The sequence below is a fragment of the Chiloscyllium punctatum genome, chromosome 9 (genome assembly GCF_047496795.1).
Source record: "Chiloscyllium punctatum isolate Juve2018m chromosome 9, sChiPun1.3, whole genome shotgun sequence".
Classification (NCBI taxonomy): Eukaryota; Metazoa; Chordata; class Chondrichthyes; order Orectolobiformes; family Hemiscylliidae; genus Chiloscyllium; species Chiloscyllium punctatum.
The window spans coordinates 36,294,162-36,311,792 of record NC_092747.1 but is presented as its reverse complement, the minus strand read 5'-3'; the positions used below and the strand labels follow the sequence as shown (position 1 = coordinate 36,311,792).

Genomic DNA, 17,631 nt, shown 5'->3' with positions numbered 1-17,631 from the left:
CTATAATTTCCTGCTTTCTCCCGCCCACCCTTCTTAAAAAGTGGCACAACATTAGCCGCCCTCCAATCCTCAGGAACCAACCCCGATTCTATTGAACTCTGGAAAATAATCACCAGCGCATCCACGATTTCCCGAGCCACCTCCTTCAGTACCCTGGGATGCTGGCCATCAGGTCCCGGAGACTTATCAACCTTCAGACCTAACAGTCTCTCCAACACCAATTCCTGGCAAATATAAATTCCCTTCAGTTCAGGTCCTTCAGCCACTGTTACCTCAGGGAGATTGCTTGTGTCTTCCCCAGTGAACACAGATCTGAAGTACCCATTTAATTCCTCTGCCATTTCTTCGTTCCCAGTAATATATTCCCCTGCTTCTGTCTTCAAGGGCCCAATTTTTGTCCTAACCATTTTTTTGCCTTGGACATACCTAAAAAAGCTTTTACTATCCTCCTTTATATTCTTGGCCAGTTTACCTTCATACCTCATTTTTTCTCTGCGTATTTCCTTCTTACTAATCCTCTGTTGTTCTTTAAAAGCTTCCCAGTCCTCCGTTTTCCCGCTTATCTTCGCTAAGTTATACTTTTTCTCTTTTAACCTTATATGTTTCTTTACTTCCCTTGTCAGCCACGGCCGCCCATGTCTCCTCCTGGGATCTTTCTTGCTTTTAGGAATGAACTGATCCTGCATCTTCTGCATTATACACAGAAATATCCGCCATTGTTCCTCCACGGTCTTCCCTGTTAAGGTATTAAACCATTGAACTTTGGCCAGTTGCTCCCTCATAGCTCCACAAATTGGCTGGAACAGCAGAGCTGTTTGCGATTTTCCGCGTGGCACTGTCCCACACCACAGTTAATTCCCCGGGAAGCAAACCCATTTTACTTTTGTTTTCAACATCAATACAGTGGGGGCGGAAACAGCATTTTAACAAGCTGCAGCATTGGAGTTAAACAGCCGAAATGGCAGTGGCGGGATTCGAACCCGCGCCCCTTTCAAGACTGGAACCTGGATCCAGCGCCTTAGACCGCTCGGCCACACTACCAGCCGAGAATCATGGAAAGTCCAGTTGATGCTCAAGAGAATAATTGTGAGGGTGATGGTGGGGGAAACCAATTGACGAGCTGTGGATGCTGGAAATCAGAAATATAAACTGAGATAAAATTCAGCAAGGCCTGGCAGCAGTGGTGGAGAGAAGGCAAAGGTATTGTTTCATGGCTAAACATTTGTCACCAGATTTTATAGCATTACTGCAAGCTGATGTGAGCATCACTGAAACTCTAATTAGGAATGAGGATAGCTGAAAACCAGTGTTTAGCATGTAATTTAATTAAGGCTCATGAAGCAGAATTGGAGTTAAACAAGTTAACTCCGCTCACTTTGAAGCTGAGGCTGAAAGAATTCCAGACTGATGTTTTGTTCAAAATGGACATCCTCACAGAAATATAGTTGGAGAATAGGTTGTTCATCAAGTCATGGTATCATAAGCCATTGCAAGTAGCAACATGAAATTACAGTGGTAGATCACGTCGGAATATGAGAAATGCAGGCATATATGAACAGGCAGTTGTATAACTTAAGACTTCGTAAAGACAAAGTGCACATCTATAAAACTTTTTCATGACTTTTTAAAGTGATAAGACCGCTGGCATCTTTTTGATACATGTACCCTAGTTCTTTTTTTGAAAAGAACCATTCACTCAAGTGTTACCCGATTTGTGTAGAGCCATGACTGAAAATGAAAGAAGGTCATGCAGTGTAGACTTTAATTCTGGGTATGATCAACTGATTCCCAGAAGCTGTTGTCTTTTTTTTTCTAAGGATAATTGGAGTTCGATTTAGTAGGGGAAATGTTTAACAGCTTTATTTTAAGTTTGGTATGGGGTCCCAATTGAGACAGTTTGATTAGGTTTCTAACTTTGTCTAAAGTTCTCCTGAAAATGGTTAGCATTTTGGGGAAAAACATCTGAAGTCAATTAAATATCGTTTGTGGACATGGAGCTTTGGAGAGATACTGTAATTCTGAAAACCATGATTTTAAGGCACACTATCATGAATACCCACTGGACTAGGACAAATTTAGGTTAGATTTCTTACTATATGCTGCCAGAGATAGCCTACACGCACTTTATTGGTTGAGCCTATTTGATTTGATTGCTAGTCATGAGATTAGAGGTCCATTAAAATTTGATTTAGGGTGAAGTACTTGAATCAAGAGGATGAATCCTCCCTGTTGGATGACATGTCTTTCTGGAAAGACTGATTCTCTTTTGGGACCAGGTAAGGTAGCACAAGACCATTTGGAAGTTTCACAGGTGAGAATGAAAGGATGGGTAAATGAATATTCAACAACTGGAATATTTCACCTCCCATATGAAACATTGCCTGTGTCCTCAAAGTGAAATTCAGTTATCTGTACAAAGTAATTAGGAATGTTAGAACAGTCATTTAACTGATAAATGGGTTATGTCACGAACGTGTTAGAACATAGAACATAGAACAATACAGCACAGAACAGGCCCTTCGGCCCACGATGTTGTGCCGAACTTCTATCCTAGATTAAGCACCCATCCATGTACCTATCCAATTGCTGCTTAAAGGTCGCCAATGAATCTGACTCTACCACTCCCACGGGCAGCGCATTCCATGCCCCCACCACTCTCTGGGTAAAGAACCCACCCCTGACATCTCCCCTATACCTTCCACCCTTCACCTTAAATTTATGTCCCCTTTTAACACTATGTTGTACCCGGGGAAAAATACTCTGTTGTATTCCTCTGATCATCTTATAAACCTCTATCAAGTCACCCCTCATCCTTCGCCGTTCCAACGAGAAAAGGCCGAGAACTCTCAACCTATCCTCGTACGACCTACACTCCATTCCAGGCAACATCCTGGTAAATCTTCTCTGCACCCTCTCCAAAGCTTCCACATCTTTCCTAAAGTGAGGCGACCAGAACTGCACACAGTACTCCAAATGTGGCCTAACCAAAGTCCTGTACAGCTGCAACATCACCTCACGACTCTTGAATTCAATCCCTCTGCTAATGAACGATAATACTCCATAGGCCTTCTTACAAACTCTATCCACCTGAGTGGCAACCTTCAAAGATCTATGTACATAGACCCCAAGATCCCTCTGTTCCTCCACCTGACCAAGAACCCTACCATTAACCCTGTATTCCGCATTCTTATTTGTTCTTCCAAAATGGACAACCTCACACTTGGCAGGGTTGAACTCCATCTGCCACTCCTCAGCCCAGCTCTGCATCATATCCAAGTCCCTCTGCAGCCGACAACAGCCCTCCTCACTGTCCACAACTCCACCTATCTTTGTATCATCTGCAAATTTACTGACCCACCCTTCGACTCCCTCATCTAAGTCATTAATAAAAATTACAAACAGCAGAGGACCCAGAACTGATCCCTGCGGAACTCCACTTGTAACTGGACTCCATGCTGAATATTTACCATCTACCACCACTCTCTGACTTCGACCGGTTAGCCAGTTTTCTATCCAATTGGCCAAATTTCCCTCTATCCCATGCCTCCTGACTTTCCGCATAAGCCTACCATGGGGAACCTTATCAAATGCCTTACTAAAATCCATGTACACTACATCCACTGCTCTACCCTCATCCACATGCTTGGTCACCTCCTCGAAGAATTCAATAAGACTTGTAAGGCAAGACCTACCCTTCACAAATCCGTGCTGGCTGTCCCTAATCAAGCAGTGTCTTTCCAGATACTCGTAAATCCTATCCCTCAGTACCCTTTCCATTACTTTGCCTACCACAGAAGTAAGACTAACTGGCCTGTAATTCCCAGGGTTATCCCTATTCCCTTTTTTGAACAGGGGCACAACATTCGCTACTCTCCAGTCCCCTGGTACCATCCCAGTTGCCAGTGAAGACGAGAAGATCATTGCCAACGGTACTGCAATTTCCTCTCTTGCTTCCCACATAATCCTAGGATATATCCCGTCAGGCCCGGGGGACTTGTCTATCCTCAAGTTGTTCAAAATGCCCAACACATCTTCCTTCCTAACAGGTATCTCTTCTAGCTTATCAGTCCGTTTTACACTCTCCTCTTCAACAATACGGTCCCTCTCGTTCGTAAATACTGAAGAGAAGTACTTGTTCAAGACCTCTCCTATCTCTTCCGACTCAATACACAGTCTCCCACCACTGTCCTTGATCGGACCTACCCTCGTTCTCGTCATTCTCAGGTTTCTCACATACGCATAGAATGCCTTGGGGTTATCCTTGATCCTATCCGCCAGGGATTTTTCATGCCCTCTCTTAGCTCTCCTAATCCCTTTCTTCAGGTCCCTTCTGGCTATCCTGTGTCCCTCCACTGCTCTGTCTGAACCTTGTTTCCTCAACCTTATGTAAGCCTCCTTCTTCCTCTTTACTAGACATTCAACCTCCCTCGTCAACCAAGGCTCCCTCACACGACCATTTCTTTCCTGCCTGATCGGTACATGCATATCAAGGACACGTCGTATCTGCTCCTTGAAAAAGTTCCACATTTCCACCACATCCTTCCCTGACAGCCTATGCTCCCAACGTATGCTCCTCAAATCCTGTCTTACAGCATCGTAATTTCCTTTCCCCAATTGTAAAAACTTCCTTGTTGTGCGCACCTATCTCTCTCCATAACCAAGGTGAAAGTCACAGAATTGTGGTCGCCATCACCAAAATGTTCACCCACTAACAAGCTCACCACTTGTCCCGGTTCATTACCGAGTACCAAATCCAATATGGCCTCCCCTCTGGTTGGACAATCTACATACTGCGTTAGAAAAGCTTCCTGGTCACACTGCACAAACACCGCCCCATCCAATCTACTTGATCTAAAGAGCTTCCAATCAATATTTGGGAAGTTGAAGTCGCCCATGACTACGACCCTGTGGCTTCTGCACCTTTCCAAAATCTGTTTCCCAATCTGTTTCTCCACATCTCTGCTGCTATTGGGGGGCCTATAATAAACACCCAACAAGGTGACTGCACCTTTCCTATTTCTGACTTCAGCCCATACTACCTCCAGAGGCAGATCCCCCTCAAACTTCCTTTCTGCAGCCGTTATACCATTTCTAATTAGCAATGCCACCCCCCCCTCCTTTTTTACCACCCTCCCTAATCTTACTGAAACATCTGTAACCAGGAACCTCCAACAGCCATTCCTGTCCCTCATCTATCCACGTTTCCGTGATGGCCACAACATCGTAGTCCCAGGTACCGATCCACGCCTTAAGTTCACCCACCTTATTTCTGATACTCCTTGCATTGAAGTATACGCACTTGAGCCCATCTCTGTGTCCGCAAGTAGTCCCTGTCAGTGCTACCTTCTCCACAGCCTCCCTACAGTCTTGGACATCCTGACACACAGCTAGCTTACTTGCTGGACTACAAGTCCGGATCCCATCCCCCTGCCAAATTAGTTTAAACCCCCCCGAAGAGTGCTAGCAAACCTACCCCCCAGGATATTGGTGCCCTTCTGGTTCAGGTGCAACCCGTCCTGTTTATACAGGTCCCACCTTCCCCAGAATGCAGTCCAATTGTCCAAATATCTGAAGCCCTCCCTCCTACACCATCCTTGCAGCCACGTGTTCAACTGCACTCTCTCCCTATTCTTTGCCTCTCTGTCACGTGGCACCGGCAACAACCCAGAGATGACGACTCTGTCTGTCCTAGGTTTTAGCTTCCAGCCTAACTCCTTGAGCTCTTGAATGACCTCCCCACCCCTCTTCCTACCTATGTCGTTGGTGCCAATGTGTACCACGACTTCTGGCTGCACACCCTCCCCCTTAAGGATTCTGAAGACACGGTCCGAGACGTCTCGGACCCTAGCACCCGGGAGGCAACAAACCATCCGAGAGTCTCGTCCATGTCCACAGAACCGCCTGTCCGTCCCTCTTACTAGAGAGTCCCCTATAACTAGCGCTCTCCTCTTCTCCCCCTTTCCCTTCTGAATCTCAGAGCCACAGACCCCTTCACTGCAGCTTACACCTGCAAGGCTGTCCCCCCCAACAGTTTCCAAAGCTGCATACTTATTTTTTAGGGGAACGACCACAGGGGAACCCTGTACTGCCTGCTTCTTCCCCTTCCCACCTCTAACTGTTACCCAGCTACCTCTGTTCTCCGGCGTAACTATGTCCCTGTAGCTTCTATCGATCACCCTCTCAGCCTCTCGAATAATCCTCAGCTCATCCAGCTCCAGTTCCAGTTCCCTAACTCGTTCGGTGAGGATCAGGATCTGACTGCATTTCCTGCACACGACGTCGGCAGGAGTATCGGTGGTCACCCCTACCTCAAACATCCTGCAGGAGGAACATTCCACCGCCTGCGCTGCCATGACTGTACACTGTCTCCAAAAACAAGAACACTGAGTCAATAACCTGTGGACTTTAAAGTTAGGTTAGAGGAGGAGGGTGGGAGGGAGGCCCTACGGAAGTAGGACCTGGGGTCTAGAACACACCCACTCAAATACTAATCACTTGCCTTCCCGCCCAGCTATGCACTCCAACCTCACTTCCGCTGCCCGCTACAGGTAAGTAATTTTGAAACAAACTGTCTTACCTTAGCTGTAGTCTCCCGGGTTCGTTTTTCCTCGGCCGCTGCTCCCACTCAAATGAATGTTCATACAGTATTATCATAAAGAGGTTCAAGTATGTCATGGTAAACATTGTGGAAGATTACTGACGGTAGAGTGAGGTAGAAGGAGAGCCACATGGTTCTCAAAGTGAACCTATTAAAATTTGACAAGCTAACACATTTGAGACAGTTAGGCACTGTCCTCCTTTACAGGAAGTGCAGCAGGAAGATAGTGCATGACTACAGGTATTTCTGCTATTACGCAGTAGTTGCATTCCTTGCTACCTCATGCTCTACAAAAATCACGCAATAAGCAAACACGTGGTGAAAGAATTGTGTTCTAGCCAACATGCACCTTTAAGAGTTTGCATTTTTAGAAAAGGCATTCCCTATTCACCCAATCGTGTTTCAGCTAATTCTTATTTACGAAAAATGTTATAGCAGAACTACCTGTATGGAGAATTTACAGACTGCCTTGTACTGATATACTGCGGTGGTCTGGATTAGCTTGACTGAAGTGAACCACAGGACAGTTGGGGCCGGCAACTGCATCCTTACTGGTTATCAAAATTGTTATCCGGATTGTACTTTGCTAGTTGTATACAGTGCATCAAATGAATATCTGAGACTGATGTGACATTGGACTTGATTTTTTTTTTATTCTGGAGAATGCTATTGCATATACATAGTCAATGTCAGCTTTCACTTCAAAAGCATAGGAGAATAGGAGTGGGTTTTTTTTCTGTTTACAGATCTTAAAATAAAATCACTGGCCCTTGATCTGACCTTCAGCTCAATATCATGTTGCACAGTAATCATCCACATATCAACTCAAGTGCTTTGTAAATCATAGTCTTTAAAAACTTTTGTAGCCAACCCATCAATATCTACTCGAATGAATTGATTTGATTTAAAACAACTATGGTTTGCTCCGTCACCTCCCTATTTCCTGAAATCAACTGAATTTCTTGAGCACGATTGTTTTCTGGATGGAACAATTTTTCTTTGTTTCTTTTTATTTCCAGTATTTCCTACAGACTCAAAATATTGTAGATTTTTTTTTTGGGAGAATGCAGTCCCAGTTTCAATTTGAATATATGTACAGTACTGATCCTGAGCACTGTTTGTTTTGTCACTGCACTTCACAACTTAGTTTATTCAGTTTTGACCTTTGTATATTGTAAGGGAGATGTCAAGCAATCCTGCATTGTTTGTCTTCTCCGTGCACACTTCATACCTTTTAAGTGCAGTGACAATTCTGGACATCAGACCTATAGATCTTTGTAGGGTCTTCCCTTGAGAGGTGGGTGCAAGAAAAGTGGGAAATCAGGATCATTTCCGTGAAATGCAACAAAGCCTACATTTGTATAAAGCACAGAGGTTGCAGTCAGTTGTGATGGGAACCTTTTTTTCTTAATTCATACGCAGGGCATGGGCATCACAGAATTGGCCAGCGATTATTGGCTATCCCTACTTGAAGGGATGGTCAGCAGCATTCTTAATCTGCTGCAAAGGGGTAAAAACAATGACTGTAGATGCTGGAAACCAGATTCTGGATTAGTGTTGCTGGAAAAGCACAGCAGTTCAGGCAGCATTCGAGGAGCAGGGAAATCAATGTTTCCGGCAAAAGCCCTTCATCAGGAAAGAGGCAGAGTGCCTGAAGGGTGGAGAGATAAATGAGAGGGTGGGGGTGGGGATGAAGATGATAGGTCAGAGAGGAAGGTGGAGTGGATCGGTGGAAAGGAAGATAGGCAGGTAGGACAAGTCATGGGGATGGTGCTGAGCTGGAAGGTTGGAACTGGGGTGAGGTGGGGGAAAGGGGAAATGTGGAAGCTGTTGAAGTCCACATTGATGCCCTGGGGTTGAAGCGTTCTGAGGCGGAAGATTAGATTAGATTACTTAGTGTGGAAACAGGCCCTTCGGCCCAACAAGTCCACACCGTCCCGCCGAAGCGCAACCCGCCCATACCCCTACATTTACCCCTTACCGAACACTACGGGCAATTTAGCATGCCCAATTCACCTGACCTGCACATCTTTGGACTGTGGGAGGAAACCGGAGCACCCGGAGGAAACCCACGCAGACACGGGGGACACGCAGATGAGGCATTCTTCCTCCAGGTGTTGGGTGGTGAGGGAACGGTGGTGAAGGAGGCCCAGGACCTGCATGTCCTCGCAGAATGGGAGGGGGAGTTGAAATGTTGGGCCACAGGGTGGTGTGGTTGATTGGTGCAGGTGTCCCAGAGATGTTTTTAAAAGTGCTCTGGGGAGACTGGACACCTCCTAGCAATGTAGAGGAGACCGCATCGGGAGCAACGGATACAATAAATGATGTTGGTGGATGTGCAGGTAAAACTTTGGATGTGGAAGGCTCCTTTTGGGGCCTTGGATGGAGGTGAGGGAGGTCGTGTGGGCGCAGGTTTTGCAATTCCTACGGTGGCAGGGGAAGGTGCCAGGACAGGAGGGTGGGTTGTTGGGGGAGCGTGGATCTGACCAGGTAGTCGGAGGGAACGGTCTTTGCGGAAGGCAGAAAGGGGTGGGGAGGGAAATATATCTTTGGTAGTGGGGTCTGTTTTGGAGGTGGCGGAAATGTCGTCGGATATTTGGTTTATGTGAAGGTTGGTAGGGTGGAAGGTGAGCACTCGGGGCGGGTGGGGTCTGTTCTTGTTACAGTTGGAGGGGTGGGGTTTTAGGGCGCAGGTGTGGGATGTGGATGAGATGCGTTGGAGGGCATCTTTAACCACGTGGGAAGAGAAATTGTGGTCTCTAAAGAAGAAGGCCATCTGGTGTGTTCTATGGTGGAACTGGTCCTCCTGGGAGGAGATACGGTGGAGGTGGAGGAATTGGGAATATGGGATGGCATTTTTGCAGGAGGTAGGGTGGGAAGAGGTGTCATCCAGGTAGCTGTGGGAGTCGGTGGGCTTGTAAAATATGTTGGTGTCAAGTCGGTCGTCATTGATGGAGAGCTCCAGGAAGGGGAGGGAGGTGGCAGAGATGGTCCAGGTAAATTTTAAGGTCAGGGTGGAATGTGTTGAAGTTGATGAATTGCTCAACCTCTTCACGGGAACACGAGGTGGTGCCAATGCAGTCATCAACATAGTGGAGGAAGAGGTGGGGAGTGGTGCCTGTGTAATTACGGAAGATGGACTGTTCTACGTAGCCAACAAAGAGACGGGCATAGCTGGGGCCCATATGGGTGCCCATGGCTACCCCTTTGGTCTGGAGGAAGTGGGAGGATCTGCTGCAGTCCATTTGGGGGTAGGTATGCCATGAGAAAGGGAGTTCCTGATTTAGCTGAGTGACAAGGAACAGATCCATTTCCATGTCTGAATGTCAAATAGCTTGGAGGGGATTTTCATGTGGTGATGGCATTCCCAAATATCTGCTGATCTTGCTCTTCGAGATGGTGGTGGTTGTGGTTTTGAAGGTGCTGTCTTGAGTCTGAATTTCTGCAGTTTATGGTGCAAATTGCAGTTGTTGGCGAAGTGACAATTTAAGTTTGTGGATATACTACCAGTGAAGTAAATTGTTTTCTCCTGGACTGAGGCCTGCTTCTTGTGGTGTTTTGGTCTGTATTCACGCAGGTAAGTTTTTTTTTCTGTCACACTCCTAACTTCTGCCTTCAGATGGTGGACAAACTTTGGGAAGTCAGGACATCAGTTATTCATCGCCATTCCTAGCCTCTGACCTGCTCTTGTAGCCACAGTACTTGGCTGACGTAATACTGTGTAGTTGAATTTTTGGTTAATGGTAATCCTTCGGATGTTGTTAGTGGGGTGTTAGTAATGGTAACACCATAGAATGTCAAGGGGTGGTGATTAGATTTGCGTCTTATGGGAGATGGTATTTGTATGGTGTGAATGTTACTTGTCAGCCCATACCTGAATGTTGCTGAAAAATGTGTTGCTGGAAAAGTGCGGCAGGTCAGACAGCATCCATGGAGCAGGAGAATCAACGTTTTGGGTAAAAGCCCTTCTTCAGGATGCTGCCTGACCTGTGCTTTTCCAGCAACACGTTTTTCAGCTTTGATCTCCAGCATCTGCAATCCTCACTTCCTCATACCTGAATGTTGTCAGTCTTGCTGTATTTGGACATGGACTCCTTCAGTATTTGAGGATTTGCACATACCTTTTTTAAAATTTACTGTAGACATCCTTACCCCTTCTTCTGAGAAGATCTTCTTCATTTGTTAATTTTGTGCACAACAATGCAGGACAGTCAGCTGGGTTGTGTTGGTCACATGGATGGGTTCATGAACTGCAGCGAGATGTATTCACAATCCCTCATGTTCTGATGTAGTTTGCTCAAAGGTGGTGTTAGACAGAGGTACCACTTGTCTTGTGGCTTTGGAAGCATCATGTGATATTCTCTGGATTGTTGTTATTTCTTTTTTCTTAAATTCTGAGTAATGATATCGGCCATAGTCATTGCTTTAATTACTTTGCCATCTGAGTGATTTGTGTTTTGCCAAAAATGACAAGAGAAATTATGATTTCAGGGCAGATCTTGCAAGTTTTTGTTGTTGATGATGTTGCTGGTTTTGGTGGGGAAAAAATACACAGCTTTTAAAACTGTCTTCAGTTCACCAACTTTTTAAATATCTGAAGCATGCTGTTCAATAGGGAAACTATATCCTTTAATTGACTGACTATATATTTATGTGGTGTCCTTTTTAAAATTCCCCTTTTTAAAAACTCAACATATTTTCATGATAGAAAAGCAAACACTCCTAACTTGTACTGTTGTGAACAGAAATTAATTTTCATATTCTGTGTAGAGATTGCATATTTTTGGTTTCCTTTTTAGACTGTCATCACTATAAAGTTTGTACCGTTACTCTGATTATGCTGCAGATAGGCCTCTTGAACATCCAGAATGTTGCTCACTGCTTTGTTTTACTCCTGTAATATATTCAGACATTAGTTCCAAGCATATTGCTTATTCAAATGTTTCATTGCCACCATAGAACTTGTTTACCCTGCAATAATAGCTCATTGTGTTGCGTTGAAACACAATGCAACAGGCTGACAAAAACCTGTTAAGAGTGTGTGCTTTTTCAGAAGCTGTGTGACTAAAGAAGTTGTGTTGGCATGATAATCTTTCACATGGTGAGGGCCATAGGTGGGCAGTGAGATTGACTCTTGAACTCTCAATCAATCAGTCAGACTACTGCTAAAGTAGAATCTTTTCTCTCTTGTGCACTTTCGCTCGCTTGCTTGCTTTTGCTTTTTTTCTTCCCCTACATGCTCCCTGACTGAACCCCAGGAAAGTGACAGTTTCCACAGCATGATTTATTAGTCAAGGTATTTTCCTCTTGCTCTGAGAGAGAACAATCCTGACACGTTGCCTGATTCATCCATTTTCTATGGCTGAGGAAATCTTGCCAGAGGAACCTCCTACATGGTGTTTGTGAGCAAGGAAATACAAATACATGTTGCGGGGATGAAAAAACCTACCAATTCCAGCTTTCATTAACTTGACTAAAGTATTGCTCTGAATTGATCATGAGACTCTCAGTTGATGTTCCAAGATTTGAATGTCTAAGAAACCTCTTGACAATTTTGCAGCAGCTTCATGATATTAGTGCAATTGTTGTCAGAGATCTGATACTATTGCTTTTCAAAATCCAGACCTATCTGGAGTCAAGCTATGTAATTCTTCCATGTTTTGCAGATGACAACATTTTATACCTCATCACTAACTACTGTGGTATCCACGTGGATGTATGATGAGCACCATAATGTCTTTAAATTTAAATTGATTTGTGTGCAGTAATGGATGTGATTCTCAGGAGTGCACTTGAGAATTGCCTGTGCAAAAATAAACAAATGGCAAACCAAATGGATTTAGAGAAGGAAGAAGCTACTGTGTGGTGTTCTCTCAAACTGGGTTGGGATTGATGGTAAAATATGGTTGGAGGAAGACTCTCTGAATTTAGAAGGGTTCAGAATTTTCTGCAGGAATGGTGGCTGGAGAAGCAACATTGGGAAAGCCCCGAAAAGAAATTACCATATTGAAACTAAATAGCCAAGATTAAATAATGAAAGATTGGTGGTCAGAAGGAACTGAAACCATGCACCCTAATTGGAAGAAACAATGGGAAAGATAGGAAGGTTGTTGAGCTGAGGGCTATTAGACGACCGTGTACTTTAACTTTGTAATCATGGTGTGGTAAAGACCTAACTTTTTTTTGACTCCAATTTTGCTATTCTTGTGTGCCAGATATGAATTAAACAGAAGATGTTTGTAGAAGATTAGTCCTCTCTGCTACAGGGCATCTCGTCACGTGTCCCTCGGGATAGTGTCCTAGGCCCAATCATGTTCAGCTGCTTAATCAAGACCTTCTGTCCGTCATTTAGGTCAGAAATAGGGATGTTCACTGCACAAGGTTCCGCCCCATTCGCAACTCTTCAGATACTGGAGCAGTCCATGTTCAAATGGGCTGACAAGTTACGAATAATATTTCTGCCACATAAGTGCCAGGCAATTACAGTTTCCAACATTGCCTCTTGAGATTTCAATGGCATTATCATCACTCTAATCCACCACTGTCAACATCCAAGAGGGTTCACCAGAAACTGAACTGACTTTGTCATATAAATACTGTGGCTGACTGCAAGAGCTCAAAACCCTGTGATCAGTAACTCACTTCCTCACTTTCCTAACGTTAAAGCCTTGGTGAGGATGGGGATAGAATACAATAAAATGTAGTTATCAACTCTGAATGGTGTACTTGTGTAATTTTCATTATCACTCTCCTTTTGTGACATTGGTGAGCTCAGTTTTGGAAGATGTGCCCCTGATTCTAAACATTGATGCTGCGACCATGATTTTGTTTCATTTTGGTACATGAAATCCAGGCACAGTTTAGCTGAACATTTGTATTGAACTGAGCTGTGCTATTATGACCCTTCTTGAAGGCAAAATCCTATGTTGATAGATCATATGTTTTAATTTGCGTTAGTTAATTAACAGGCTGGTAAGTCGCTAAAACATTTTCCCGTGAAGCTTCAGATGTTCTCATAATAACAATTGACTGCTTGGTTTGTCATGTGTCACAAGTCCTAAATATGAAACTTCAATCCAGAGAGAAGTACTCCTATTTCTATTTTAACTGAAATTTTGTAATTTCTTTGAGTCTGATGACCTGAATCTTTTTCAGTTTTTTTGCAACACAAAACTTTCCATCCCAGACTGTATTGACTTGCAAACTTCACAAACTTGAACGATACGCTATTATGGTACCACTTTTTCTGAAGTGAACTTCTCTCTTAGACCTTTTTCCTTTGTTTGCCAAACTTTATTTCTGAAGTGAAATTAAAACAAAGCTAATGGCTTCACTTTTTTTTTGTTTCTTTGTAAACTCCCAGGTATAAACATATTTTATTCTAGTGCCACAACAGAATCTGCTCAGCATTTAACTACAGCTATATGTATTCCTGGAATTGATGCATTTAAATTAAATGTACCAGATTGACCTTCCCTTTGACTTTCTGACCTTTTTTTTTCTAAAACAAAAAACCTTTACAACACTAACCCAGATCCCTTTGCCTTCAGGTTAAACGAATTCAAGATGCAGTCGTAATGGTTATTTCAATCACTGTTGATAGATGAGTGCAAATGGCTTTTACTATGCTGGGCATAATAAAAAAACTCTCTAACAGGAAAGTCTGTATGTTGACTTAATTCTTTCTTGTTTTTAAGGGAGGAAACGTGATCTATAACCATGGCTCATGCCAAGCCAAAGGCCAATGATGGAAAAATTACATATCCACCTGGAGTGAAAGAGATCTCTGATAAAATATCAAAGGAGGAAATGGTTCGAAGATTAAAGGTTTGTAATTATATTAAATTCTTCTGTTTCAGACAACTGTAAATCATTGTGATTGTTCAAGTGATAACTTCCATAAGGAAGAGTGATCTTGGAAGATCCTTTTAAAAAGCATTCCAAGCTGACAAAGAAATGTTTGTGTCCATTTGGATTTTTTGGGGAGTGGAGTGGAATGGATTTGGAGAGGCTGAGGATTAGTTTGAGATCTTGATCAATTTGGTTAGTGGGCTGAGGAGTGGCAATTGGAGTTTAATTTGGATAAATGTGAGGTAAGCAATTTTGGTTAAACTCAGTCAGGACTTGAACACTTAATGGTAGGGCTCTGGGTACTGTTTTAGAACTGAAAACCTAGTGTTCAGGTACAGAGTGCTTTGACATTTGTATCACCGGTAGAAAAGGTGATTAAGGCTGGAACTTCTTCTTTGGAGTGCAGGAGGTTGAGAGGTGTTCTTCCTCAGGTTTATAAAATTATGAAGGGCATAGATAAGGTGAATAGCAAGGGCCTTTTCCCTAGGGTGGACACGTTCAAAATTAAGGGGCATATTTTTAAGGTGAGAGGAGCAAGGGTTTCTTTTTAAAAGGATATGCGACTTTTTTTTTTACACAGTCTGTGGAATGAACTGCAAGAGGAAGTGGTAGGTGCAGGTACAGTTAGAACATTTAAAAGACAAATGGGTAAGTACAAGAATAGGGAAGGTTTGGAGGGATATGGGCCAAACGCAGGCAGCTGGGGCTAGTTTAGTTAGTAAATGTATTTCAGACATCATTTATGCTGGTTTATCAAGAGTGCCAGTTCATAAGGTGTCAGTTAAAATAATGTTTACTGAAATTATGAAAGATTTGACTTTATTTGATAAATTGGTGTCCCGGACTGTCTTTTCTATTCACAGCATAATTTTTAATTCTTTAATTTCTTGTATAATAAGAAGTCCATTCCATGTTTCTCCCTTTTGACAGACTGACTCAATGTTTAAGGTTTCAGAGGCCTGAAGACAACTAGTCTAAACTCTCTCTTCAGTGAAAACAATGGTTAAGTAGATTTTCATATAATGGTTTCAAGATTCTATGAAGTACAAAATGTCAATCATGAGCACGTATAGCATCATTACTTTAAAAAAAGTAATGAAACACCCTAAGATGTTCGCAAGGGGATTATTAAAGAGCCACAAGAGATAATAGGTCAGTGTGCCAGAAGTGTTGTTAAATAAATTGGTTTTAAGGAGTAACTTGAAGGAGAGTGAGGCAGAGGATGAGGACTGCAGGGAGCAGTTTACAATATTCAACGAAGATAACTTAACTTATCATTGCTACTGAATTGAGGTTGCTACTTGTATATTGAAAGAAGTTGCTGGAGTTTTGCAACAAAGCATGAGAATATTGAATCTCAAGACAAAACTTGTATGATCTGCTGTATTCCTGGAACTTCGAATGAAAGTGGTTGGTAAAAGAGCCTTGTTGATGACTCCTGTGAAAACTGTTTTTTTTTAATATAAGGAAAAGGCGTACACAAACAGAAAAGAAAACAGGTGGACAAAGCTTACCTTTTTCAAACATTTTTTTGGCCAGAACAAATCAACAATATGAACATTAGTTCAGGCAGTGGATCTTTCAAATGGAGACATTTCATTAAGAAGCCAGGCAGCAAACATGATTGAACAAATTTCCAAGCATTCTCACTTTTCCTGCACAAATTTGAGACTATAAGTAATCAGTCATTCCCGCTGTGCCTCTGTTATGCGAGATCTCTTTCTTCCTGTTCGGGTGCTTTTTGACTCCGTCATTAGAGTCATGGAGTCATACAGCACGGACAGAGATCCTTTGGTCCAATTAGTCCATGCTAACTATAAACCCTAAACTAAGTTAATCCCACCCGACTATGCTTGGCCATATCCTTCCAAAAACAACTGGTTCATGTATTTGTCAAAATGTCTATTTTAAATGTTTTAACTGTAACCGTATCCATTATTTCCTCTGGAAGCTCAATCCATACATGAGCCACACTGTTTTTTAAAAAAATTGTTTCTAATGTCTTTTTAAAATCTTCCTCCTCTCTGCTTAAAAATATGCTCCCTAGTCTTGTAAGCCCCCAGAGAAAAGACACCTGCCATTCACCACCTCGAAAACCCTCATTCTATAAGATTCTCCTCAACCTCCAACTCTCCAGTGAAAAATGTCGTAGCCTGTCTCCATGACTCCAACTTTCCATTCCCGGCAACATCCTGGGGCATCTTTACTGAACCCTCTCCAGCTTAATAATATCCTCCCTGATAACAGGGCAACCACACCTGAAGACAGTTCTCCAGAAGAGGCTTCACCAACATCCTGTATAACATCAATGATGTCACAACTCCTATACTCTGTGATCTGAGCAATGAAGGCAAGCATGCTGAATGCCTTCTTAGCTACCCTATCTATATGTAATGCAAACTTCAAAGAATTATGTACCTAAACCAGTAAGTGTCTCTGTGCGACAGTACCCAAGGCCCTACCTTTTTTAATTACCATAAATCCTGCCCTTGTATGTTTTTATCAACATGGAATATCTCTCACTAATCCAAATTTAAACTCTATCTGTCTCTCTTCAGCTCATTGACTCAATTGATCAAGATCTCTTTGTACTCTTAGGTAACCACCTTCACTTTTAATGATACCACTAATTTTGGTGTTATCCATAAACTTAATAACCATTCTGAAAAACAGCCCTACATCACAGACTCCTGCCAATTAGCAAAGTTTGTACTCAATTGGCAAGCCCACTCTGAATCCCATGTGATTGAACTTGAGAGGAACCTTGATTATCCAAACAAGATGGGTGAGCAGTATTTTGTTCAGTAAATTGATTATTTGGTTCATTTGATTCAATGCCTCTCCTCTAGGGCTTGGAGTTTTCAGAAGTTTCCTTTTTTTTTCCTTGCTTTGCCTGCCTTGTTACCCCTCCTCTGTCTCAAGGTTTGTTTCTGAGCAGACACCCTTGTGTGTAAGGGATCTGCAGCATTGCTGAAGCCTCCCGCGTTCCCCCCCCCCCCCCCCTCCGTTCAATGCAATTGACACAGCAAGCACTTGCTAAGTTCGCTCCCTGTTCAGGAGACGAGGCAGCAGCAAACCGCGAGCGAGCCCCTGCCCCGTCCACCCCATCCCTTGTCCACGCACACTCCTTCTCCCCCCCCCCCCCCCCCCCCCCCCCCCCCCCCACCCCACCACCCCTACTC

The 17,631-nt window shown here is 43.3% G+C and overlaps 1 protein-coding gene and 1 non-coding gene across 3 annotated transcripts in view; one reads left to right on the top strand and one right to left on the bottom strand.

The window, feature by feature from the left end:
- Nucleotides 1–17,631, top strand: part of pds5b (PDS5 cohesin associated factor B) — a 245,239-nt gene that overhangs the window by 33,213 nt on the left and 194,395 nt on the right. For both annotated transcript variants that reach the window (XM_072577231.1, XM_072577232.1), the window contains exon 2: nucleotides 14,296–14,425. In XM_072577231.1, the coding sequence (XP_072433332.1) occupies nucleotides 14,318–14,425 (108 nt within the window). In that variant the 5' untranslated portion in view covers nucleotides 14,296–14,317. The remainder of the gene's footprint in view (nucleotides 1–14,295; nucleotides 14,426–17,631) is intronic.
- Nucleotides 960–1,041, bottom strand: trnal-cag (transfer RNA leucine (anticodon CAG)). Its single transcript has one exon. It is a non-coding gene; the product is annotated as a tRNA-Leu (tRNA).